A 24,847-nucleotide genomic window follows, 5' to 3' on the forward strand; every position below is an offset into this window, starting at 1 on the left:
AACAATAATCAACTTTGCAATGGTGACGATATCACACTGAAGTATTATGGATTATATTTCTATAACAGCACACCTTATTGGGTTTGATTCCTTCCTTATCTTAACTGACATACAGCCTCTAATGTAAATACAGGGCACTCTCTAGCTTCGGTCCTGTGCCTCCCTGTGTCATGACCCTGATGATGTCACTTCTCTCCACCAGCCTTCACACCTCTAATCTCATTTGGGAAGGTGTAGAGATGACACCAGCCCTCACACCTTCACCGGCACACTTCTCTCATCCTCTCTGTTCCACAAGTCTGTCTCCTGGCACTGCTAGAGTCTGCAGGACGGTTCCCAACCCAGCACCTACACACACTCTGACCTCACACTGACCGTCAACACATATCACCTTTTTATAAGGACTACATCATTTTTTAATTAATTTCTGGTCACATACGGTCACTCACTAATCTTTGGATAGAGAGAGAGAAAAAAAAGATTAACGAGCTCGGTACTTTACCGATGAAACTTTTTAAAGTAAACTAGCTTTTAAAAATAAAAATAAAAAACTAGCTAGGTATGTTACCAAGCAAATTCACAAAACTTCACTAACTAGCATAACAAGCACTTTTACACAATGTAGACATCTATTTTCACAAATATAAATATTATATATATATATATATACAGTTATTAAAAAAATTTTTTAGAAGTGATTGTAATTTTTAAAAATGATATTTCATATTTTCATAATGCGTTATGCAATGAGATTTGCCCTTTACATTTTTGTTGTAAACTGAAGAAACATGAAGGCAACACTAGGACTTACGAACTCCCTTCACACACACACACACACACACACACACACAGACAGTGTCAGTGGCACGTCAATACACTATCAGAGGCAGGACCACCTTTCCCACATCAGCGCCTACACACCCTGCCCCTGACCTCTGCCCTCAACATATGCTTGGACTGCATTCTGTCCACTGAACTGAACTACGACTCTAAACTCCGTGTAGATATTTTGAAGGTGTTTGTCTGGACAGGTGTGACATTTTGCTGCCCGGTCACCGATTTCAACCATGAGATTTGTTTTTTAACTAAATGTACGTCTTAATCATCGTTTAAACACTCAGCTGTTAGAGTAATTATATATAGATGTTTTATGATTCCTTGAGGTTAAATATAATGTAGGACACAGCTACAGCTCCATCATCAGACATGTTGAGAAAACCAACCATTATAATCCACTTATGCTGGCTAGACGTTAAGATCAGTGTGACTAACTGAACACGGCCTGGTTTGAAGAAGCGTGACAAAATAAATCAAATATTTATGTTCAGAATTATTCTGGAGGGGAAAATTGGGTATTTAATGCCTTATCTAGTGACCTTTCTAGTGACCTTGTCATTTAATTGTTAATGTAATTGTCTACGGTATAGTTTTGTCATCAGGAATCAGATCACCGATTTTAAGTCAAACCAAAGATACACACTGCATGTTCCTATCAAGGGCTAACCTCCAGTTCTCCTACGGGAAACCGTGTAGGGTATGGATGACGGCGTTCAATCAAATTCAAAGTAACATGTAAATGAACATTAGCCACCTTTGCGGTTTAGCTAAGCTAAAGCTAAGCTAGCTAAGTTGTGGGCATTTAGGTAAGTACTGTAAGTATGTTCCGAGGCAGCACGGTGGCTTAGTGATTAGTCGCCTTGCACTTCCAGGGTCTGGGTTCGATTCCCAGCGGTCTGAGTGGATGGAGTTTGCTTGTTCTTTCCGGGATTGGTGGGTCAGTCCAAAGACCTCTAGATTGGTGTTCCCAAATTGGCTTTCCCCATAGTGTGTGTACGTGTGTTCTGCCCTGCGATGGATTGGTACCCTGACCAGGGTGTACCTCCTGGGATGTGCTCCAGGCCCCTGAATACAGGATAAAGCGGTATAGATAACAAGTTAGTGGGGTATGTCCCAAACAACAGTTCCACGTTCCACCCATTAACCAGGATTAACCAGGGTTTAGGCGGAGTCAGCTCCAGCCAAGATAGAGACGACCAGCGCTCCCACAGTTGAGCTTCAAAGCCGCTCTTCAGAAACCCTAGGGGTGACGTCACAGAGGGTTTGTCTAGTCATACACAATCGATGATTCCTACCCCAACCTGCCCCCTTGTGGATACAACTTTTAAGGACTTGTTGTAAATTACTGAATCAGTTCTTTCTGATCCTGGTTTCTGACAATCATTCAGCAGTCCTAGGAGATAAGATGGTATAAAACAATCACGCTATGATTTTAAGAGTTAGGAGAATTTAGATCAGCAGTGACCGTGAGTGAAGTGTGTGTGTCTGAAGGTGTGAGGCCTGTGTTGTTGCTACACTGCTATAAAAGACAGCAGAAGTGTGAGGTCTAATGAAAAGGAATGAAATCAACATGACTGGGTTCAGACTGATAGTCGGTTTAGATTAATGTGAGGTTTTAATCCATTCATGTACAGAATTCACTCTCACGGGGAGTCAATTTACTGCTGTTTTTAATCAAGTTACATCACCTCTAAATCGACGTGATTGTTTTCAACATAAGTCCATAATTCTAATTTATTTTGCTCTAAAAACAATTTTTTATACAAATCCTTATTGGGACGGGTTTAAAACGTTCTACACAAAGTATTACATTATAATTAAAACTGATAGATTCGATCTTTTTTTTTTTCATTTACTTTTTTTTAAAAACAACAGCAACTGCTAATTTTAATCCATGGGATTGTTTTAGCTATCATGCTTTGAAATTTTTTCTTATCTACTCATGATCCCGTTATCTCATAGACATAATCTGTTCAGTTTTTAAATTCAAAATGCTGATTTTATTTGTCACGTACATGAAGATATAGAGTATAATATGCAGTGAAATGCTTATATGTCTGGCCGTAAACTAAAAAGAAAGATTTCACTATGATGAAATAAATAGCTGGGAAACTTACAATATCGATAAGGAATTTATCTTATAAAAATCATTTTATTTATTTTAATAAAATATATAAAATATGTAAAAATAACACAGGATTTACAGACTGTAAAAAAAATCTATAAAAACCTGAGTGGGCATGTCAACAGCAGTATGATTGACTAATATGATTAATAACTTGAATCTTGATATATTTTTAATAAACATTCTTGACAGGATTAATTATTAATGCCAGGATTTTAAAATGATTATTTAAAAAAAATAATAATAATAAATTAAGAGACATTCTTGTAATTCATGAGCTAATTATACAAGGGCCGTTCAAGTCAAACCAAGACTTGGGTTGAAATTTCTCTTGAATAAATACTAAAGGCTTCAAGCAGACTACGGTGATGAGTCTCTTAGCCGCAGTAACACATTGAAACGGTGCAAAAGTTTTAAAGAATTCAATCTGTGAATGACAATCCCAGCGGAGGTGGCTCAGAGCTTACTGCAGTCGTGAACATTTTGAACATTCAGCAAGTGGAACGCCTGATAATTAAAAATCGACTGATAACTTATCTCTAAAAGACGCATCTGTCTGTGTGAACTGTACACACAATCATTCACCAGCACCACTGGCACTTTGCAGAAATTCGGCTGTGAGTTATTTCCATATGTTTGGGTCGTTAAAGGAGTTCCTGGGAGGCCGGCGTTTCAGACGTGAATCAGACAGGAAGTCCGATTATGGCTCCGGCATACTGAAAAAACTTTCTACCTTGATGGTATCCAACTTGCACTAGTGAAACACTGGGATAAGTGCATTAGTGTAGCAGTCCCACTTTGACTTGAACACCACCTGAACATACTTACAAAGTATTCTATATCTTTCAATCTTAGATCTCTATTATTAACCTATATTTTATATGCTACATCTTCTATTTGCAAAGCAGTAAAGCTAAAATCGAGTCAACATGCAGGACACAGCTGACTGACGCTACACACTGACTAATTACCTACAGACTCATTTCCGCAAATTAATCTCCTAGACTAGTCTATCTCCGTCCCTTTCACATATGACACAATCCACTAATCTACTGTTAATTGAATCAACGCTTTCTCACTAATGAATGACGTGTCAACGGAATAATGTTAGGAAATGAAGAAATTCGATTTGGCCAGACACTCTGGGCCTAAAGCAATAAACTCAGCTTTTAATCACCTTAAAAAGGTTGAATTCTTTTATTACATAGTATTAGAACAACAACAAAATGCATTGAGAATTTGACATGCGAAACTTACATACAACCCCATATAAGGAGAAACTATTCACATTGGATTTATTTTTTATCTTAATTTTTTCTCTCTCTTTATTTCTACCAAACTGTCAGAGGTATTGTGTTCCACACAGGACAAAAATCTACTCCTATCAATATGTCAACAAATCTTTACAGTGACGTATTTTTCTTTATTTTCTTTTTTTTTTTTTAATTGTGAGAACCTTCCCATGCTGGTGGGACAAACATGGAAAAAATATTTTAGGAATTTCCTCTTAAGCAAAGAATCCAACTACGGTATGAATGCCATCATTCTGTAATCTCAATCTGTTTAATCGTTCATAAATCTATTTTAGAATGAAGAAAAGTCTGCGTGCTAGCATATCACTCCATCCGAGTGTGTGTGTGTGTGTGTGTGTGTGGGTTAGATGTCAGGTTCTTATGATATATCACAAAATATATAAAGACACATTCGATTTTTTTAACAGATTTTCAAACAGTTGTGAAGCTGCTCATTTGTTCTATAATGAAAAGAAAAATAGAAGCACAAACTGGAGTTTACTATGTCTCTTTTCCTTTCCTCTCTTTTCTCTTTCTTTTTGACATAATGTATTTTTTTTTTTTTGCCATATAAGGAGAAAATATTCATTGGCTATAAATTATTTCACTGGCAAGTTTAATATGATTCAAGACACCAAGTGGTAAAATTAATAATTGTTTTTTTGTGTCACTCAGTCCGTGTGTGTGTTAGATTTATAAACAGTAGTTAGGTCTAAGTTATTATTATTATTATTATTATTATTATTATTATTATGAACAATGAAAGGCTGTGGTTATGGGTTAAAACATTCATTCACAGATTTTATCCTTATTTATGTGTCTGAGTTGATTTTGATTTTTTTTTTTGTGTGTGTATCACTCAGTCCAGTGTGTGTGTGTGTGTGAGAGAGTGAGTGTGTAGATAGGTGCTTTTATGGTCTAAGGCAGTCTTTTTGAACAGTTTAGCTTTGCTGTACTAAATGGAAAGAATGATTAGAAAACTCTGCATTTTGCCTAATTCTTTGCTAATGTTTAACCTCTATCATATAACAATGTCTTTCAGTAATCTGATTCGTATAGAATTAAATTACTCTGATAATGAGTGTTGTTTTAAATTAAGGTTTTGTGTTGACTCGTTCGAAAGAAAACACAGAGAGCAGCGGGTCAGTGATTACTGAAATTCCTAAGTACGGGGGAGAGGTTCTTTAGAGCTTTGGAGAAGAAGGTGGTGTTAATGGCAGGGGGTTTCCAAAGCTCAGCAAATGTGAAAACACATGACCGTTCATCTCAGCTACACCCCCCTAGAGCCCACTCACAAATGAACAGAATAAACAACTCAGTCTTTTTCTGTTTTCCTTAGATCTAATTTTGGAGATTAGACATTTGGTGGAGATAAGACGTCCGCTCAGGGATCTGCTGAAGCCTAGACCAAATGCTGAGTTCCACGGGGGCTACAAAAGTTATTACGGCAGTTATTCGGAATATCAGTTTGTGTTTTTTGAACAATCTGTACTGTGCTGAAGAACAGAACAGTGTTGTGCTTTAACCGGACGTCCATGTTGCCAGAAGAAAATGTGAAAAGGACGACCAAAATTGCTAAAAAACGTAGACATTTTAGATGTATTTTTATTAGTAAACTTATTTTTTTGAACTTTTTACTGATGATTTTCTTTTCTTCAGAATGACTTATACACACATACATATCAATGTATCCTCACACATATAGTACAGTATACAGTATTATTATATCAATATTATTATTTCTTTTTTTTTTTTTACAATCTTAACACTTTAATATTAGGTTTATTGATATTGGTATTTCTGTGCACTTTTTCATGATGATTCTTTTACAAAGGGGGAAAATGGCAACATGTAATCTTTAATGTAATAAAGTTATAGAAACACAATGTATTTATTTATTGTAAAAAGTAATAAGACATTTTTTTCTTATTTGAACTATATACATTTTTTATAGTTCTTTAAAAGGCATTACATAAAAAAATAAACATAATAAGCCTGTTAGTAGTCATAGGGTCCATTAAGGTCACATGATTAATGTTATACTCGATACAGACAAATGCTAAAATTGTTTTGTTTTTTTAACCCCTTAAAATCTAAGCAGCTGAGATTCGTGCCGGCAACACAGCATAGGTCAATGACGATAAAAAAAATTATGTGAAAAAGACAGCTATCTATCTATCTATCTATCTATCTATCTATCTATCTATCTATCTATCTTCCTATAGATAGATAGATAGATAGATAGATAGATGTGCTTATATGGATGCCTTGCTGGTGTGTGTTAATGGCTTCATTTGGGTTTTCAGATATGTCAGGTATAGAATGAAAGTTATCATTACGTTTATACCATGTAAATTTTACCGCTACCAGAATATTTAAATGACATTGCATATATACTGTATGTAGAACCTTTAAAATTAGCATATTATTCATTTTATTATTTTTTTATTTTTTATTTTGGTCATAGAAACAACCAAAAACAACCTTAAAAACAAGTGATCATGTGTATCTGTGCTATTTCTTTGCCTATGTGAACCTTTTATTATTATTATTTTTTGCTGAGTCATGTTTGTATAGTTGATTAAAATTCATTTAAAAATTATTTAGTTCATCATATTGCCTAAGTTGTGCTGAATAAGGCATAGGTATGAGCCGTATATGTTAGAAAACAGCTAAACAAATAATAGCTCAAAGTTCTAAGTTTTCAGTAGTCTATATTTTATTTTATTTTACTTTTTTTTTATATTGGTCATTGTTTCTGAACAACACTTATGTAGTGAGTGTGTACGCACTATGCATCCCCTATATGCCATGCTTGGAATTCTGTGCATTGAAGTTAACTGGCTTTGTCCATTTGTGCCTTTTGTCCTCTTTTGTCAGTTTGCTGTCCCTGTCGGAGGTCAACGCACTGCTGTCCCGCAAATTTGCTTTTCCCAAATGGAGCCACGGAGTCTATCAGGACCCCATTAGGGGCTCATTAAGTCTTGCCTAGTGAGATATTTTGCACCATGGCTTAACGGGCGCGTGCGTCGCCGCAAAAACAAATCAGGCGCGAGGAGGAAAAAAACCTGACCTCAGATCAGTTGTAAAAAATTATAGCGCGCGCTTTATGGGTGGAGAGCTGATCACAGATCAGTGATCGCAGTGAAAAGTCCCGAGTGATGGACAGATTATTTCAGAATCCACAAACGAGACATGCGTTTGCTGTAGTATTAGTTTATGCACATTACCTATGAGAATAGTTTATAAGTGGGGTATATACTGTGTTTGTACATGATAAATAATCTTTATTCGTGTTGTCTTGTATAAATAGACAACCAGAAGGTGTCCAGTTACAGAGAGATACGTTAAACGTAAAACTTTAACTCTAACTTCCTAGGATGCATTTCAAAGAACTTTTAAAACATTATACTGGATTTGGATTGAACTGGTAATATTGACTAAGTTCATTAATTGGTAATAATTACTAAATGTAACTAAAAAGCCTATACAGAAAGAGGGGTTATATATAACAAGTTACTTAGTCTATATATTTTATCTATTTATCTATCTACTGTATATATCTAAGAATAAAATCACTAATAGGGATAGATATAAAACAATTATTAACATTTAATTTTATATGTATTCCTATTAGTACTTTTTATTTCTTAGATAGATAGGCTAGACTAAGTAACTTGTTATATATGACCCCTCTTTCTGTATTGCCCCCCCTGTGTCTTCCTTCTCACAGATGGTGTGTAAGTTTGCCCCTCTGTGTTTTTGCAATCACCTCTCAGTACCAGATTTCTCACCCTCGCGCTGCAGGGGGCTGTTTGCACAACTGGGGCAGTAAACACTCAAGACAAAATGCCCTTCTGCACCCCTGATCATTTTGGCAGATGGACTTATCTCTGCAACTTCTGTTGCTAAGACAACGCCCTGGTGCACGCCCCCTCCCCAGCGCAGACAAGCCCCGCCCACCACCGCGGCTCAGCGCTATATAAAGCCGCAGCCTCCAGCCAGAGCTTCAATCAATCCGCTCAACCTTAAAGTCGTGACACTGCGAGCTGAAGACTCGACTTATTCGTTCCGAAGGTGTTTTTTTTTGGACTACCATGATGAAATCTGCTTGTCTTGTCGCTAAACAGACGCGTTTCTCCGGAGCCCCAGGTTTTAGGGAGAACTCTAGGATGGCGCAGGCATCCATCAGCAGGTGAGCATTATATAAAGTGAACAAAATAATGTAAAATAACTGTTTTTTGTTAAGTAATATTTTGTAAAGGTATGCATGATGCTCTTTTATATATAAAATCACATCTACATTGATTTTGTTGTTAAAACTCATTAAAGCAGCATCCTATATTTTGCATTATTTTATATATTGTTTATCTATATCCTCTTAAAAAACAAATGAGGACGTGAACCTCACTGTCCCAACTTCATTGTCTATACATACGTATATCCTTGTACCATCCTCAAAGGGGGACCATTAGTTATAATTATTTGCCAATCTTCTTCCTTGTTGATTTTCACTTCAATTTATCAGCTGTAAATAAAGAGGAAACAGTCAGTAAAATATTGCAATTGCAACATACCACTGTATATTGACTCTGATCATGTGACTTGTTCAGCAGGCCTGTCCTATGGAGACCGTGGCTCGTGACTGATCAGGATGCGCACACTGTGAGCCGGAGGACCAAGCTTATCTGTGTAAGTTTTCACTTTGATCATAGGCTTACTTGTGCATTTTACTTGAGCTTAAATAAATCCTGCTGCTTATCCAAAAACAGATACGAATAAAAGATTTGATTTGAAAATCTTTATATAAAACATGTTTAATCAAGTGCATTTAATTACGCTGCTTTTAAAAAAGCAAAGCGAAAACCCCCCAGGGGCTTACGGATAGGCATGTGGAGTGCATTAGCAACATTATGGTTGAGCAGAAGGTGTGACTTGTCAAGCTGTTTTGCTGACACCGAGCCAACTCTGTGCAAAGGCAGAAGGACCAACTGGAGCGCTGAGACACTCTGCCATATGGCACCGCTGTCTGAGCCGGAGTGAGAACTCCGACTTGGCGCCCAGCACCGAGGTGTAGAGAGAATAGCTTCCAGCATGCTAGCACATGCCTGCCAAGACTAGTAGACGCTTCTGGGGAATGTTTGGGTTAGATTTGCACTCTTTCCCTCAGCCCTGACACCTACAAAGTTACAGCTACTATATCATATATAGCCCAAGGTGCTATTCAGCTTTGTAGCTTGTTCTGATATCACCCCATAAATACCAGGCAGGAAGCTTGCAGTGGATGTTTTTCGTTTGTAAATCTATCCTTACACCTCTTTCTTCTCTTTTTACAGCCTTATTCCCGGCCAACGGTGCCAAGCAACACCATGGCAGATGGCAAAGCTCAGCCTTTCCAACACCCTGTCAGGTGAGCGCTCTTTTGTTTTGCTTAAGCAACACATTGCACAGGTCATGTTTTGGCTTGTTAACCTGTAACTCAAAAAAAAAGAGAGAGAGAGAGATTCTAAATATCTATTCAATTTTGTTTTTCCATGACAGACTGTTTTGGCCGAAATCCAAGTCATTCGACTACCTCTACAGTGACGGCGAGGCACTTCTGAGAAACTTCCCAGTCCAGGCAACCATCTGCTTCTATGATGAGTCCGACAGTGAGGATGATGAGGACGAACAGGACGACTGGGAAGACGAGGAAGACGCTGACGACAAAGAGTGCCACAAACCTCAGGGCCGTTTTTGCGACTATAACTGAATCACGGTCGAACTTTGGAACAAACACGCACACACACAAGGAACATCTGACATCTTGTCAGGACTGTCTAATCACCAAGGGAAAACAAACCAACCAACCACAGCTGCATATTTCTGAATATGATCACAAAAACCTGTTTTGAAAAAAAAAGGACAAGGGGAAAATCTTCAGAACTGGATGGTTTTCCAAACTGTAATTTCCTTTGGGAAATGTATAACGCGAATCCCACATTGGGAAGAATGTTTCCAGGATGACTCAGGGTCTCTGCTTTTTTGTATGCAAGATTCCTAAATCTTTATTATTTTATTATTTCTTTGTCTTTAATTTATGCTGTATATATCTCCACCTATAGATATTTATGTCCTATTTTTTTTACTTTGTGTAAATTGCACAATAAACCTAAATATAAAAATAACAATGAAACAGTGTGTGTTTTTATTTCTTCTTCTCTTTGCAAATTCAGATTTTATTGAAACATCTGTCTTTATCTTTGGTGTTGGAGGATTAAAGCCTTTTTGGTGTCATGGGTGACACGATGCCCATTCTGTGATTTACCGTCTTTGGTAGACGCCCTTATCCAGAGCAACGTACATCCTATACATCTGAGCAGTTAAAGATAAAGGGTGTTGCTCAAGGGGCCAACAGTGGCAATTTGGTAGTTATGGGGTTTGAACCCAGCCAACACCTTAAACACTGAGCTACCCCTGTTATTTCACAATGCACAAACAAATACAGAAAATGTTTAAAACAATATGCTTGCTTTTCTGTTCTTTCAGTCCAGAAGTACAGAATTACTGTAATCCTTTTCAGCATTAAAATACACACCTTTTGAACTATTTTAATAGACCTCTTAAGCAGGATATTTCTGGTGCATAGTTGGATAAACTAGGACTCCAGCAACAAAATTATTCCCACTACATGTGGCACACACCCAAAAAAAAAAAAAAAAAGTGTGTCATGGATAAGCTCCATCACTGACCTAATAAATCTGACTGATTGTGCTTGAATGCTGGGAAATGTAGTTTTTTTAATATAAGGTGTGGCATAGGAAGAGACCCCATTTAATCTCGTGTTGGATTTAATAATTTGACCAATTAGTTTAATTCCCCTGTATCAACACTAGTAAGAAATTAAACATGTGTTTAATTTAAAACAAGCATTTATTTGCCATTGGGTGGCAGATAATTTGTCCGTGCCTAGACTACAATCCCCAGCTTATTTATTTTATTTTCATTCCAGAAGCATGACATTGCGCGTCCATAATAATGAAGAAGAGTTCCCATTGGTCAATCAGAGGAAGCGCTGGATTCCTATTGGTCCGCGGAGACGTCAATCATCCGTCCTGCGTGACTCATGTGGAGGAAACAGGGATGGAAGGGATCAGCAGTGATAACGGAGAGGAAGGTAGGGGCTTTATTCTAACTCTGTGGACACGTTAAGGTACAAATCCACTTTACAACACACACTCGGCCTGATGTAAACTCGGGTTTGGTGTTTAAAGGGAATTAAAAGCAATAGAAACGCAAGCCTTTGTCTGGAACTGTAACGTTTCAGGAGGAGTGTTCAGCTTCTTCAACGTCAAGCTGCTTCGATTCATATCGTATTGCTTATTTTTTATTTATTTATTTTAATTAAGGAATGCTTTTAGTGTGTGTTTGTGAGGTTTGAATCAAAGACTAAAATAAATGTTCGTTTTGCTGCCGTAGGAAGAGAGAGAGATTACAAAGTCTTTTTTTAAACTGTTAAGTCTTTTAATGCTTGTTTTTATTTATTTATTGTGGAACGAAGTCTGAAATGTGAATAAAATCGCGAATTCGTGACAATAACAGCGAAATAAAACACGTTTAAATGGCGGACGCTAATGGCACGTCTCCCCCTGCCCGTTTCTATGGAAACCACCACCCTTGCCCCGCCCACTCCCCCTCCCACTCACGCTTCCTTATAAAAGGCGGACAGCTGCTCCCATAAATCAGAACTTCCCTCAGGAGTCAGAGGTGTAAGACCAGACCTGTGGAGCTGATTTAAACCCAAATCTAACCATGATATAAAAAACAACGCTCATTTATCTTTTAAAAATTATTATAATATATTTTTTTAAATACACTTAGGCTATAACTAGAGATGGGAATCACCGGTCACCTCCTGATACAATATTATCCAAATACCTCAGTGCTAATTTAAAATTAAAATTGCCATTCTATTCTAAGTATCACAATTTTTATAATTATTCAGATTCAATATCATGTTTTCCCCCAGTTTTGTTGCAATTTAAACCTTTTTTAAAAAAGGAAAGGTTTAATTATTATTAAAATGTAGCCTGTTCCTTATAACATTCGTTTTCTCATTTAATTAAAAAACAGGCGCAGCAATTAAACAGTACGAACTTCAGTTGCAAGAGTCATCTGTTTATTCCGTCTGTTATTTCTAAACCAATGTAGCAAATGATTTACTCCCAACAACACGGGATGAAAATGTGTGAATAGTTCAGAGTGTACCCTCCTGTAGGATAATAAGGAAACAGAGACGGCTTACTGCCTCAGATGCCCCCAAAGTCTCAAAGCTCAACTTGACAGTAAGCGCGGGATGAGTGGCTGCCAGGATGCGGGTGCGTGCAACTTCTAACGCGGGCACGTAGGGACTTCTAACACGACTAATTTGCGCTTGCGCTGTTTTGAGACTGAGTAAGTTTGAGACTCATTTGCTCACAGAGTTAAAAAAAAAGGTAGATCGGAGGCACAGGATTTAACGCACATGACTTTTGAGAATGTAAAAACGTAAAAATAATTGCTTTTTGTTGCACCACTCTGAAGCTTCTACGCTTGTTTTAGAATTATTTATATCTGAGGCTGATCAGGTGATTACCGGTCACAGTATAGATGTAAATAGTTGTAAAAAAAATAATACATTTTGGAGTCAGTGTGGCGGTTCATGAATTATGATTTATAACTGAATTGATTTTTTTCCCACACTATAGCTGAACACAGGTTGATTTTAGTCTAAAGCCACCAGCCACCTCAGAGTAATTTCATAAATCAAAGGCTAAAATTCAGACTTTTGATGTGTTTGATGTGTAGTCTGGATTAATCACGCAAACAACCAACAATCTGCCTCCCATGCCATCAGGTGGATTTCTGGCCGTTTTTCACATTAGGGCTTAGGGATCGTTTCCGAAAACACTTGACCCAAAAGTCTGGCTTATTTTTTATCAGTCAGAAGACAATCGTTCCGTACTCAGGAATTGTACCTCAGTCCACTTGAAGAGGTGGTCTCGGACATGGTTTGAATCAGATACGGTAGCCAAACGTGCCTGAGCATGGAAGTAGACAGCTGTTGCGACGTCTTAAGTGCTGCCGGTCTTCTCCGAGATCTCAGTGTGCGCATAGCACGTGCCAATCTTATCCTCTGGTTTACACAGCCATAGCTAATAAAGTAGGAAGGAAAAATGTGTTTAATGCCAGCTCACAAACCATGTAGGTGCATACTGCTACAGCCATACTGATATTCAGCACAACAGCACGTCCTCAAGTGTAATATTGCTTTCATACAACAGTTCCACAAACACCATTATTTAACCAATGATTTTGGGTTAGATTTTTTTACTAAATGTCTGCTCTCTCTATAAATATTTGTGTTTTTCTCTAATATATGTCATGGGTACATGTGTATTCTGTATTACAGTGTATAATTCATCACATTGTACAGACCCTAAAAGAAATCAGTAGCTACATCAAATATGTATAGCACATTCCTGTTATTTTTTTTTCAGTCTGGAGCAGAACTTTCCCTTAGACGGTCTTATGAGACATTCCCCCTTTTTTCAGGATTGTTTTAAGCTTCAGTCACTTTACAAACCGACTCAGGGAACAGCACTATGATACTGTATATGTGTTTCCGTTTATAGCCTCAATTTTGTCCCTTTCTTCATGAGTAAGTGAATGTGCTTTGTTTAAGCTCATTTTTTAAATTTTAAAGCAGAATGAGTGTGACACTGTGTGTCTCGTGTACTTCTGTTAACGCAGCTTTTTCTTATCTTCAGCACAGAATACCCTGCATTAAGTCCGTTGGTGGTAGCATGGCCGCAGGTGAGTAATTAGCATTAGACTAGATAAAGATTCTCTCTCTCACACACACCCACACATACACACACTTTCACACATTTAAAACAGTTCTGTTCAGTTTTCAATTACTTTATTATTCAAAAGGTAAGTTAACACGTTTAATCCAGTTTCAGTTCTCCACCTCTGTGCGTATGTGTTTCAATACGATAAAGCCACTCACTTAGTGCCTCTGAATTGTAGTAAATTCATGTTCTTTGGTGTTATGGACAATATTACATCGCAGATATTTTTGTTCTTGCTCAAAATTCTGGACTTAGATTTATAGCGGTATAATGTACGGACATTAATCGACAAACATCAGGGTCTGACAGTGCAAAAACTAGGAGCATAATTAGGACAACATAATTACATGAAATCCCGCGATGTAATGTACTTTCCAGACAGACCGCGTATGCTAATGCTAGCTTGCTTAGCTTCTTACAGGCTTGTTTAGATACGACGTCTAAACGATGTAACTTTCAGATTCAGAAGAAAATATATCCCTGTACAGAATTAAACAATTTTATTTCATGTGGATTTTTAAATCTTCATCATTTTTTAAAAAGAAAGTCTAACTATGTAACACAAATTATACATTATTACAGTGTGTTCCAAAAAACTGCACACATTTTAGCGAAATGTCTGAGCAATAATTTTTATTCAGACAGCCTGTAATACGACAATGTAAGCTGGTATTAAAATCATTCTCATGGCTGGATCAGAAGTTGTCGTGATTATTTTTCCCCGTGTATGGAGAGATTCATATTTAACAGACAGGACAGTGGGGTGTGTGTGTCAGGCTGAGTAAATAAACTGAAAAAAATCTGGCCCGTCGTAGTAAGCAAAGTTCTTATAGTAAAATCTGTTCACTTGGCGGCCATCTTGGCGATGCTCCCGGGTGGTTATTTTTAGTCACAAGACCAAGCTGCTGTCTCCTTGAATGAGGAATGATCCATTAATCAGAACTGATAGGATTTGAAATTCCTGAAAACAAAAATAAGTTTTGAAAAGCTATCTTGGTTACAGGTCGTTAAAAACTACTAAAATTATTGAATAAACACAGAAACGTTGTGTAATTTGTGTTGATGATTCTGCCAAGCTTCCTCTCCTCACTCCAGTCCAGTAGGTGGCGATATTGCACCCACCACACTTAAACTCAAAAAGAAGAAGAATCTTTTGCTTTCTTGTACAGAATTCCTAAATGGGAAGGATGCAAACTCTCTCCTCAAGCGTTTTCCACGGGCTAATGGGTTCCTCGAGGAGTTTCGGCAGGGCAACATCGAGAGGGAGTGCGTGGAGGAAAGCTGCAGCTTCGAGGAGGCCAATGAGGTGTTTGAGAACAAGGAAAAAACAGTGAGTGCTTCTTATCAGCTCAAATACGTTACCGTTATGCTTGTGTGATGTATCACATGAGGGTGAGTCAAAAATTATCCACACTCTGGCTGTAGGATTGATTTTAATTAACTGTTACAAAGGATGAATACATCACTTTGTGATAGAATCTTCTTGCTTTTCAGTACACATCGTCCATCTGTCACGAAGCTTTCGTAATCACTTATTATAAAATGTTTTAGGCTGATCTGCGAGCCACAAATGTACCGCTCATTCTTTATTTCATCAGAAGTGAATCTTAGTTCACAAGTAAAACTGTTAATGGATGAACCATTTTCCTAATAGTGTTCCAATACTGGCCCCCCGAGAATATCAGAAAACTCATGAATTTTCTCATCACTAGTAATGAGTCTCTTCATTACAGAAACGTTCTCCTTCTCTCGACTATCGGTCCAAATATTTTGTTTGCAGATATCCAAACGCTTCTGTTTATGCTCTTTTGTAAGTTGTTTAGATACCCGGTACACCCCACCTTTCTTTTACAAGTGGGGCATTAATTTTTGCTCGCATCATAGTTACTAATGAACTAATGCAGAGCAGTGACTTGAGAGACAAAAGCCTCAAACGGAAAGCACTGATAGGACAGTGCGGCCAACAGAAGTGTTAATATAACCAGTGTATATAATTTTGACTTGCCCTTGTTTATAAGCTGTGTAGTCAGCCTTTGTTCCGTCAGTAAGTGATCAAGTGATTGTGTAAGGCCTCTGAGTTTAGATTTGAGTCAGTGCTGAGCTCACCGAACTGCTGTGAAGATGTTTGGTGTTGCGTAACTTGCCCACCAGACCAGCATCGCTGTTACTGCACAGAAATACTGCAGGATGTGGTTTTTACTCCATGATGTTTTTTTTTTTTTCTTCCATTCCCATTACACAATCACGGGATTGAAGAGATCTGAAGAAATTAAGTATTTAATTAGTGATGTGTATAGATCCAAAGATATTTCTGTATGTTATGTAATGTTATGTTAATTATGATGATGATCCATTGATGGAAGTCTTCTAACCTTAGATGGAGTTCTGGAAGACGCGCAGTTTGTACACCGTGAACAACAACGCGGACACACGTTCAGGGCGTGCCGACACCGTGTACATGGTTGTACCCCTGCTGGGCGTGGCCCTTCTCATTATCATCGCACTCTTCCTAATTTGGCGCTGCCAGCTCCAGAAGGCCACGCGTCGGCGGCCAGCGTACACGCAGAACCGCTACCTGGCCAACCGCAACACGCGCAGCCTTCCCAGAATCCTCGTACACCGCGACACCCCTTCGCATACGGACAACTCGCACTCCAACGAGAGGCACTCCAACGCGGTGCTCAGCGGAGGCGAAAGGGAAAGAGGCGGAGTTATCTCAGGGACCCTGGACTGCTCGTTGCAGCCTCCGAACAGCCGCGGACTCTACGTGCAGGACTCGTCTATGTCCGTGGCGTCTCGTCTGTCGGGGGCCACACCTCCTCCGTCTTACGAGGAAGTGACAGGCCACTTGGAGAGCAGCAGCGACGAGGTCACAACCCCTTACAGCGACCCGCCACCCAAGTACGAGGAGATCGTTAAAGAAAAGTAAGGGAGTGTGCTATGTAGAAAGGAACCTCAGTGTGTTTTGGATCCACCCAAAATTTCATAAGGGTGTACACGAGGCGCACTACTACATTTATTTTTTTTGTCATCATTAATAGTACTTTTTTTCCCTTGGAGTTGTGCTTGCTTTCGTGGATGGAACACCTGTGTTGATTTTTTTTTTCTTTTTTTTCCACTCTAACTGAACCACAACCAGCTGCTCACAGCACGGCTACACCTCACGTCATCGTCAGTGTCTTTCACCACATTCAGTGCTTTTAATGAATCAAGCCTCCACTCTTGTTAAATGCAGCAAGACACAGACACAGGCTGTTTTTACAGACACAAGCTGCTTTGTTGGAGCCGCAAAAACCTAAAAAGAAAGGGACAAGCGCTTTTTATTTTTTTATTTTACCAAATGGAGAGTCTAGCATTTAATGGAAAGTTCACGTGCCATACATATTCCACATGTTCGTTGCTACTGGAGTAACCAGGAAGTGATGACAATGGCGGCGTTCTTATTAAACTGCTTCACGAATATAGACATAGCGTTAGTCGGGTTATTGCATCAGAAAGGAAAACGAGTAGGTGACTTTCAAATAATATGCAAATAATAAGAGATGTGACAGCATTAGAAAGATTTGCCACTGTTCGTAAAATGGAAGCAGAGGTGATTCTATGGTATGTCCGGCGCTCTGGAGAAAAAAAAATTAGCTGAGAGCCTCACAAACCAGCAATCGTCACCATTATCATATGAATAGTAAAAGGGTTTGCCAGCCCTCGGGGCCCCTTCTAGCCCTGGGGCCACAAGCAGTTTCCTGTTGACAAGCAGCGCCTCTGACTAGCCAGAGATTTCACCAGGGCTTACTCTTAATACTGTGCTCACAAATACACACAATTCTAAGACGCTGCATGTCCGTACTGAATTTGTAGCAGCAGCTCATCTCCTGGGGCAGGTAGGGCAGAGCGGCAATGTATAAATCAGCTGTTTGACTAATCTCTATCTTTATAAAGTCCACATGTACATGTATTTTAAATATCTTTAAAGATACTACTTATTTCTTTTCTTCTTTTTTTTTTTTGCCTGATTTCTAAATGCCTCATTTTGGCAACAAGCTGCAACAAGGCCCACTGGGACGGGATTAACGCTGCCCCAATGCACACTCTATCAACCTTTTTTAGTGAAGAAGGAGCAATTGAGAGAACAATTAATGACATGGGTTGCCCAGGGCATTGTTTTTACTCCAGATCAGTGTAAATATTTTGGTTATTTTGGATTTTGAAGCGGGAAATAGTGTAAAACAAAACATGTTCATTTTACGCTAAAAACAGTTCGTTTTTTTATGGAAATTTTTTGATAGATAGTAACTGTTAATGTCGCTCTGCCCAACCAGTGTGTATAGTTATGAGCTGCTGCTGCCAGTCAAAAAAACAAAAACAAAACTCAAACACACTATAGACAGATAGCACAACTACTGGATAACCTAACATTCCAGATCCCTAAATATTCTTCCCCCTTGTCCCTCCCTCTGCTCTCTGACTGTTTACAGCTTTTCTTACTCTTTTTTATAACGGCTTAAACAAACTGTGTAAAAACTTTAAAGAAAAAAAAGTATTCCATTGCTTTCAACTTCACCAAGTGCTATACCATAGTATTTTGTACAATGCTGCTCGTCTTCACGTCGTTTCATTCCTCACAAAACTATTCACGCCTCCCGGCTCTGAGTCTCAACGAGTCGCTAAACTGCCCGACCGAATAGTCCTTTTCTTTCCAGCTCAGGTTTAAGCCAATCGACTGCCACCTTTGCAGGAAATCATTGTGTGTGTATTACAGTCTGGAGTATACAACAGACGCACGGATGTGAAATACTTTCTCACTGCCAGTACCAAACCTAATGATCGTGCACAGTGTGTTATGAAGTGAAACGGAGGATTGTAGCAGGTTTAAGGGCAGTTTATTTTAGCACAGATATAAATATAAAAGAACATAGGTTAACATGTTTAGCTGAGTGTATTAGTAGGACTCCCAATCCAAAGAGTTTGAGAAATAAATCCTTAGTGTTGACTCTTATTTACGTTTCGCAGACGCTTTTTTACGCTTTTGCATTTTGCACGTTGCATTTCATTTTTCATTTTGAAAGCGAAGAAACTTATTGGTATTATTGAAAATTAATTCTTTTTCTCAGCATTCTGCGTTTTCTTCCAAAATTGGTTACTCCTCAGTTCCCATCCACCTCCTAGCTCACACTATAAATGATGCCTGCAGGCTGAGGAGGATGACGGCTTGAGACAATCACATCATCTCAAACTGCTGCAAACTCAGAGAAATGACCTGATGATCTGCCCTCTTCTAAATGGACGAGCGCAAATACAACAGGGCAGCAAAAATAATTTGTAACAAATAAGATATTTGCTGTTTTTTTTCCCATTTTTTAAAACTTGTTTCTTTAAACAAAGTCGAGAAGTTATTATGAATTCAAATATTAAACAAAAATTACAAACAAAGAGCCAACCCAGGAATACAAGTTCAGCATTCTTTATGCTTTTTTTCCTTTGCTTTGGCTACAGTGTGTGGGTCTCCTTACTTTGTTTTTTTATTGTTATTTTTTTGTTTTTAATTACATTTTTTTTTTTAACACAAGCATGTATTGGAGTTCTTTAATTATATTAATGATCTTTTCGGCCAGTATTAAGATCACAATTATTTAACACGATTACTTATTGACATGCAATTATTAAACTTTTTTTTCCTGCAAGATATTTTTAAACGTGCAATATAATTCAACTGGAAAACCATTAAAACCATTAAAAAAAATAAGTGTTAAAAAAACTAGAGAGAGTTTGGGCTTCAACAAATTGTTTAGTGGTCTAAAATTGACAAATTCCTTAAAAATTTACCCCAACTTTCGTGCAAAAAGCATAATCATGTTTCGCAAGATCATCCTCTTCTTTTGAGTTTATGTGAGGTTGGTGTGCTATCGCCACCTATTGGACTGGAGTGTAGAGCGGAAGATTAGGCAGACATGACATTTAAACAACCAACAAGTTGGTACACGTCATTTCGAAATGTATTAAATAATTTTAGTAGATTTTAATACTATAAGGAATATAGCTGCTTGAGACAATAAACATTCGTGCTGGTGAATCGCATCGGAAATCGCAATGCCGAAAAATAAATGAAACTGAAAAAATAATACTCATTGACTTAAAATTCACAAACATGTAATTTTAAACATTTAATTTAGCTTTTTTTGTTTTCCTAAATTCACAATGAAAAATGCCCAACATCGACTGAACCATTAAGCTCAGGCTTTCTGCTTACCTTCTGTTTTCGGATCCCAACAACAGGTCTATCCTGGGATTTAATCTGGGATGGGATACTAATCCAGATTACAAATCTAAACAAGAAGCTATTTACTACTGATTATAGAAAAGTGGCTGAAATGAGTTAAATGCACAAAGTGCAATGTGTGTGTGTAACAAAATTTGACATACAGACTGTGAAGTTTTCTCATTCTTTGAGCACAGAAGATGTGTTGATCATGAAACTTCATGAAACCTGTTCGGTATTCAATTAAACATCCAGTTGTTTCACACAAGTTTCTACACGGACTGAAACTCTGATTGAGTGAAATTTTACACCAAGCCCTAGTGATTGTGTTGAGCGTATTGATGTGTGGAAAGTCTGATCCAAGATCAGTTTGTGATTTTTGCTCTTGACGAGTGAGCTTGACAAAGTTTGATGAGTGAAAGGGCGGATATGTGAAGCTTGGATGCTGAAAAGGTGTTTGATCATGAATTATGTATACTAAATATACTAATATACTAAGTATAACTAAAACCTTTGAGATTTATACATATATATTTACATACATATAATTTGCATCTCAAACCCATAACCAGTAAGTTTTTATGTTAATAAATGTAAGGTTTAGAAACATTAACATTTATTAAATATGTCATAGTTGAAGTGATCTGTATAGAATTTAAAGACATGACGTTCATATTCAGATACTTTTGCCAGCTTCTAATGAGAGAGAGAGAGAGACAGTACAGTGAGTACCTGTGATGTCTTGGGCATATTATCTTTACTACTAAAATTACTAGTTCCAACTTAAAAATAATAAATAAATAAATGACATTAAAGATGAGTTTTCACATGCATTTAAAGAAAGCAACATATTACATGACAGACCGGTTTTCAGATAAAAACGACAACAGAAAAAACTTAATGTTGGTCGCCATGGGTTTTGCATAAAAATAAAAGGTAGCGAGTGTGACAGTTACCCGAACTATCCAACCATATTCTCCAGCATGCTCAGTAAAACCTAACATCTGTTTTACTTCCAGTTTTGTGCAAATGTGTTACATACAAAATGTTTTGAGAAAAGCGGCTTTTTAAAAAATCCATAGCAGAAATGTTTATAAAGGTCCGGTGTGTAAACCTTTTGCTTGAAATAATCAGTAGTGTTAGATAAAGATTTGTGAGGTTATATAAGTAAAACAGCTGTTGTGTTTTACTGAGCATGCTGGAGAATATGCCAGAATTCTTCTGATAACTCTGTCACACTTGCCACTTTCTATTTTCATGCATTAACATGACATATATTGCATTTTTTTTTAAATTTCGTTCAAACCTTACATGTCTTACTTTTTTTTTAAGAAAAAAAATGTCTAGCTTTTTACTACAGTTTTAGATATACAATATATTTTATGTTCATGTACTGGTTACACCTATTTCTTCACTTTTTTTTTATCAATGAGCTCTGATGATACAGTATTTGTTGTTGTAAAACCTGTTTGTCATATGAACAATTATCAGTCCATGTTTGTGTGAAAGTGTATAAAACAAGTGAAACGTATATCTCCTGGCTTATTTTTATCTTTTCCGTTTTACATAAACCTACCATTTTTAACATATTCACTCGGGTAAACTCACTGGCCTATTACTTGACTTTAATAGAAATGTTGTTTCATCTTAGAGTTATCCAGCTATCAGCCAATCAAGTAGCAGTGGTGTACAAATATAGAATTTCTCATTGAGACCTTCAGTAAACTGCTGATCTTTTGGAATTTCTTTTTTACACCACTGTATCTAGGATGTTTACAATTTCTGCTGATTGGCAGATTTTGATTTAGAGCTGACTGAAAGGTCATATAATAACTTTCATAACCATTCTTTACAAACATGGTGAGATGAAAATCATCTCCTGGAAAGCTGTAACTGCCATTGTTGTCTTTTTTTTTTTTTTTCTAATTGTTTACTGTTCATGAACTCCTTGTGCTTCTGGAACATGATTAGCTGCCTGGATAACTGCATGAATGACAAAGTTTCTATCAAAATGGCCGCCAGCCATTTGTGCATATAAAAAATATATACACCTTTTAATTTTTTTTATATTGTTATCTTATTCATACCCATATAGAGCGTTTGGGATATATATATATTATATGATATGTTATATTATACGATATGATATGATCTGGCCAAAGAAACAGAAAATGAAGATGATTTTCATGTCATGTGCTTTGTCAGCCCCACCACTCCTGCCAAAATGATGTATATTTTACTCAAGTTTACATCTTTATAGAGCTTCCAAAGTCACGCTGGTGTAAAAACAGATATCATGATCATGTAACCCAAGCTGTAAGAAATATGTTCATGTGTACAGTATGTCAGTCTGGTCGTAAATGCTGTACAGTTAAGAAGCTTGAAAAATAATGCAAAGCACTTGTATTTCAGATTACTCCATTCACACTTTTTCAAGTATGTTTGTTGTAGAGCACAGTGTGTAGTGGATTGTGAACACCCATAGCTGTGACCCAACTGCTAGACGTTCTGAAATATTCAATCTCTGCTTTAGTATTACAAAAGGTTTCCTTAATGAGGTGATTTACAAGTTTCAAAAAATTTACAAAAGTTTTGCTTTACAAAGTCGTGCTTCATGCAAGAATCACATATTATACTCGACCAAAAAATAGTTGATCAACTGTGAGTTTTTAAAAATATGTTTTAGCCATTCTGTTGAGCTTTAAGGCTAACGAAGGAACACTAGATTCTAACATTAACTGATCACTTAGCAGAGCATCATTTTTGCCTAATAATCTTTAATTTCACAAGTTTTCACAACAAATAAAATGTTTTACTTGGTTTAAGTTTGGGTTAAAGATCGCCGTCACACGATTTCTGTCACATGTTATCTATTATGTACTTTTATCTCTTTTATAGCTGATGATATTTTGTTTTCTATGGATCGAAACACATTTTGCTAATTTTGTGGAAGTTTTGCTATTCAGTTTGATGCTAATTGTTACACAAGCTTGTAGAACTACATTGAGCTGAGGTAATTAAAGTAAACATGTCTTAGCTGATTGACCTGATTATTCTGGAATTCAGTGAAAAAGTTGTATGTTTAATTTCTTTTTTTAATAAATCCTGAACCTTAATTAATTTGAAAGTGGAATAATCAGTGGACTCCACATGCACAGATAACCAGGGGTTGAGGTTGTAAATACATTTGTATTTTTATTTTAAATTATTATTATTATTATTATTATTATTATTATTAAACAATGAATTTACTCCCATTCTATTGTGTACTCTGACATAAAGATGTGTTCTAAGTGCCAAAATTGAATTACTGTTAAAGCACTGACTATATCTTTTGTGAATTATTAAACAAGTGAATTATAAAGTTGTACTTATTTTTTTTGTTCCACTTAATCTTAAAAAGAAAAGGGTTCACAGATTGCTGTTTTTGTTACCTCAAAATTTATCATTTGATTGTTTCTTTTGCATTGTTTGATTAAGAATCGTTTTCGTTCTTGATTCGTCTAAGAAGAGTCGTTTAGACAGAACGACTCTTTCGAAGGTAAATTTAATTAATCGAATCGAAAGTGTAATTTAAACACAGATTAACACCAAAAAATGTGAATTTTGTTTTAGTTAGGAATATACATTTGTTTTTATAGGATTTATAATTTAGAATCCAAACTATGACGTGTATTATCTGTCATCCGAACGAACGAGTCGGTTCAGTTCGTCGAGAGCGAGTCGTTTGCTGGTCGTGTCAGCCTTGTTTATCACGTGAGGTCATCATCATTCGCGGTAACACTTGAGGTTTGTGAAATATTTTGAGGAAATTAGTTGGTTTTGTGGTAAAATTTGTGGTAAAGTTTGTGTGAAATTCAGGGAAGGCGTTATATGATGCTAACACCGCTAGCACGGTGACGCTACAGCTAGCAAGTGTCAGTCTGTCCTTCATAGCAGGCTAGCTTAGCTAATTCATCGAAATATTTTCGAATACATTATAGATGTAATATATAATACATGGACTGATGTGTTTTAAAGTTGTTTTTTTCCCTTAAAAATATGACGTCCTACTTTGCTAATTATCGCTGCCTAGCACAACGCTTAAAAGCTCTTATCTAGTTCATAGCTAGCTGCATTATAGATTATATCTCACTACTTTTCTGTATAACTGGACTTTATGTTATAGACACAACACACATTTCCTCATTTATTGTTCCAATCTGCTGAAATAATTCGTTTAAACATTGCATTTGTAGGGAGTTTTTAGTCGGACAAGCAACAGGTTTCATAACTAACTTAGGCTGTAGTATTGGAACAACACTGTGATGGTGTGGAGGTTATTGGAAATTATTTTAGGTATTCATATTTAGTCCAAAGGTTGCATTAGTTAGGAATTAGTCTGTAAAGTGCAATATAAATAGTTAGAATTATGAAAGTTTTTATATATATATATATATATATATATATATATATATATTTACAACGA

General features: G+C 37.0%; 3 protein-coding genes across 6 annotated transcripts in view; all 3 read left to right on the plus strand.

Moving 5' to 3' along the window:
• LOC128507330 (mitochondrial fission factor homolog B) overlaps positions 1-24,847 on the plus strand; it is a 232,928-nt gene that overhangs the window by 198,461 nt on the left and 9,620 nt on the right. The gene's annotated exons all lie outside the window — the stretch shown is intronic.
• ripply1 (ripply transcriptional repressor 1) lies at positions 8,284-10,418 on the plus strand. 2 transcript variants are annotated; one of them, XM_053478127.1, is made up of 4 exons: positions 8,284-8,449; positions 8,868-8,946; positions 9,591-9,664; positions 9,796-10,418. In XM_053478127.1, the coding sequence occupies exons 1-4, from the start codon at positions 8,352-8,354 to the stop codon at positions 10,004-10,006; spliced, it is 462 nt and encodes a 153-aa protein (XP_053334102.1). In that variant the 5' UTR covers positions 8,284-8,351; the 3' UTR covers positions 10,007-10,418. The 2 variants fall into 2 exon arrangements, with proteins under 2 accessions (XP_053334102.1, XP_053334103.1); XM_053478128.1 differs by having other exon boundaries at positions 8,871-8,946.
• LOC128507332 (transmembrane gamma-carboxyglutamic acid protein 3) lies at positions 11,364-23,749 on the plus strand. The gene is made up of 4 exons (XM_053478126.1): positions 11,364-11,410; positions 14,048-14,088; positions 15,296-15,456; positions 16,504-23,749. The coding sequence occupies exons 2-4, from the start codon at positions 14,079-14,081 to the stop codon at positions 17,053-17,055; spliced, it is 723 nt and encodes a 240-aa protein (XP_053334101.1). The 5' UTR covers positions 11,364-11,410; positions 14,048-14,078; the 3' UTR covers positions 17,056-23,749.

This window comes from Clarias gariepinus, chromosome 19 (assembly GCF_024256425.1).
Source record: "Clarias gariepinus isolate MV-2021 ecotype Netherlands chromosome 19, CGAR_prim_01v2, whole genome shotgun sequence".
Taxonomy (NCBI): domain Eukaryota; kingdom Metazoa; phylum Chordata; class Actinopteri; order Siluriformes; family Clariidae; genus Clarias; species Clarias gariepinus.